General features: G+C 40.1%; 1 protein-coding gene across 1 annotated transcript in view; it reads left to right on the top strand.

Annotated features, from left to right (window-relative positions):
• The window catches only part of Cntnap4 (contactin associated protein like 4), a 292,183-nt gene that overhangs the window by 218,560 nt on the left and 71,362 nt on the right, over positions 1-2,261 (top strand). Inside the window, exon 13 of the mRNA XM_005345710.2 lies at positions 736-933. Coding sequence (XP_005345767.1) covers positions 736-933 — 198 coding nt within the window. The remainder of the gene's footprint in view (positions 1-735; positions 934-2,261) is intronic.

Genomic DNA, 2,261 nt, shown 5'->3' on the forward strand with positions numbered 1-2,261 from the left:
CACACACACACTTCTCTCTCTCTCTCACACACACACACACACACACAAACACACACACACCTTTCTCTCTCTCTCTCTCACACACACACACAAACACACACACACCTTTCTCTCTCACACACACACTTTTTAAAGGAAGGGTGAGATATATACTCATATTGGTTGAAGAGAGATTTAAAATTCTGATTTCATTTTTGCTGGTAACGTGAATATTTGGAAGAGTAAACAATTTTATTTTTACATCAGACATAAGCTCTTTTACTAATTGTAATATTCACTTTTTCACATTGTAGGATGTAATGTAATTCTATGTATATAAACAAATAATGTTTTACATGTAGAACATGTGGCATTTTTTTTTCTTTCTTGAAGATCAAAGTAGGTGATGTTTCTTTAAAAGGCTAGCCTGTCGGAGTTACTAGAGGAACATGACTAGGAAAACTCAATAGTTCTGATTTAATAACTTCATCACAAATATTGCTGTGGTTAAATAACATAAGGCATAAGCAAAATCACGGCAAATGCATGGAGTTAGGATACATTTCAGGGAAGAGAGTCATTTTGCTACAATTTTAAAAACTTGAGGATCCATTTGTGTTGATTCTCTCTCAGAGAGATTTGATGACTGGAAAGACTTAACCCAGATAGAAGATGATTTTGATTTTCTTTATTTATTTTAACTTTTGCAGACTAGTGATGGTCTCCTCTCTTTCTTCCCCCATTTCTGCATACAAGAAACGGCATGGACCATCATACAGCACAATGGGTCTGACTTAGTGAGAGTCAGGAACGCTCATTCCGAGAACCCACACACTGGGGCTTTTGAGTATGCGGCCAGCGTGGAACAGCTGCAGGCCTCCATTAACCGTGCAGAGCACTGCCAGCAGGAGCTCGTGTACTACTGCAAGAAGTCAAGGCTCGTTAATCAGCAAGGTGGGTAAACTGAGGCACCTGGCTGTGCTCCCTCGAAGAGCTCCTGACGATTTTAATTCCACCACCGTGCTGAGCAAACGTGTGACAGTCGGGAGGTCTCGGGGATGCTTTTGCCTGGAAATAAGTACAAGGTCAAGTTACATGAGCTTCGTCCAAAGCCCTGATTGCTTTCTGACTCCTCTCCTGGCCTTAATTGGATAACTGTGCAGTAAAGGCTTCATTCTGGTACTAGATGAATGGAGACGGTGTTTATCCCTATAGAGAGCAAGTGGCCAATAAGATTAATTTTATCAAGGACAAGAGCTAATACAAAGATGACTTAGTTTTCTCAAAGTGACTTGTTTTCTTTCATGAACTGTTGACAGCTAGCCTCTAGGTATAGCTGAAAATTAGGAAAGGCTGCTAGAAACAGTGGATTCAGCTGCTCGAGCAGAAACCAGAAAAGCATCTGAACTCATACATTCTTGTAAGAACCAGTCCAGTCTCAATCCTGTCTAGTTTGTTTGTTTGTTTGTCCCTTCCCTTGGTTTTTCGAGACAGGGTTTCTTTATGTAGCAGTACTTAGTGTTTTGGAACTCGCTCTGTAGAGTAGGCTGACCTCAAATTCAGAGATCTGGCTGCCTCTGCCTCCTGAGTGCTGGAATTAAAGGTGTGTGCCACCACAGCTCTGCCTGTCTGGGGTTATACTTTTTTTAATTGATTTTTATTGAGCTCTACATTTTTCTCTGCTCCCCTCTATGCCTCTTCCCTCCCCTCCAACCCTCTTCCAAGGTCCCCATGCTCCCAATTTACTCAGGAGATCTGGTCTTTTTCTACTTCCCATGTAGATTAGATCTATGTATATCTCTCTTAGGGTCTTCATTGTTGTCTAGGTTCTTCGGGATTGTAATTTGTGGGCTGGCTTTCTTTGCTTCTTTATGTTTAAAAACCACTTATGAGTGAGTATGTGTGATAATTGTTTTTCTGGATGTGGGTTACGTCACTCAAAATGATGTTTTGTAGCTCCATCCATTTGCCTGCAAAATTCAAGATGTCGTTATCTTTTTCTGCTGTGTAAGTACTCCATTGTGTAAATGTACCGCATTTTCTTTTTACACTCTCTCCTTCAGAACGTTTCATGATGCAAGTATAGTCTTGGCATCGATCCTCAGTGTTAGAACAGACTTTGATGAGGTCATTCTGAAGCAAGTGAATGGTGCTCTCATTATTTTGTCTTGCCTTCAGATTATCTAATACATAAATCTTCATGGGGGAACTTAACCCTTGGGGGGAGAGGAACTAGGAGAAACTGATATATATATATATATATATATATATATATATATATA

Source organism: Microtus ochrogaster, chromosome 4 (genome assembly GCF_000317375.1).
Source record: "Microtus ochrogaster isolate Prairie Vole_2 chromosome 4, MicOch1.0, whole genome shotgun sequence".
Taxonomy (NCBI): domain Eukaryota; kingdom Metazoa; phylum Chordata; class Mammalia; order Rodentia; family Cricetidae; genus Microtus; species Microtus ochrogaster.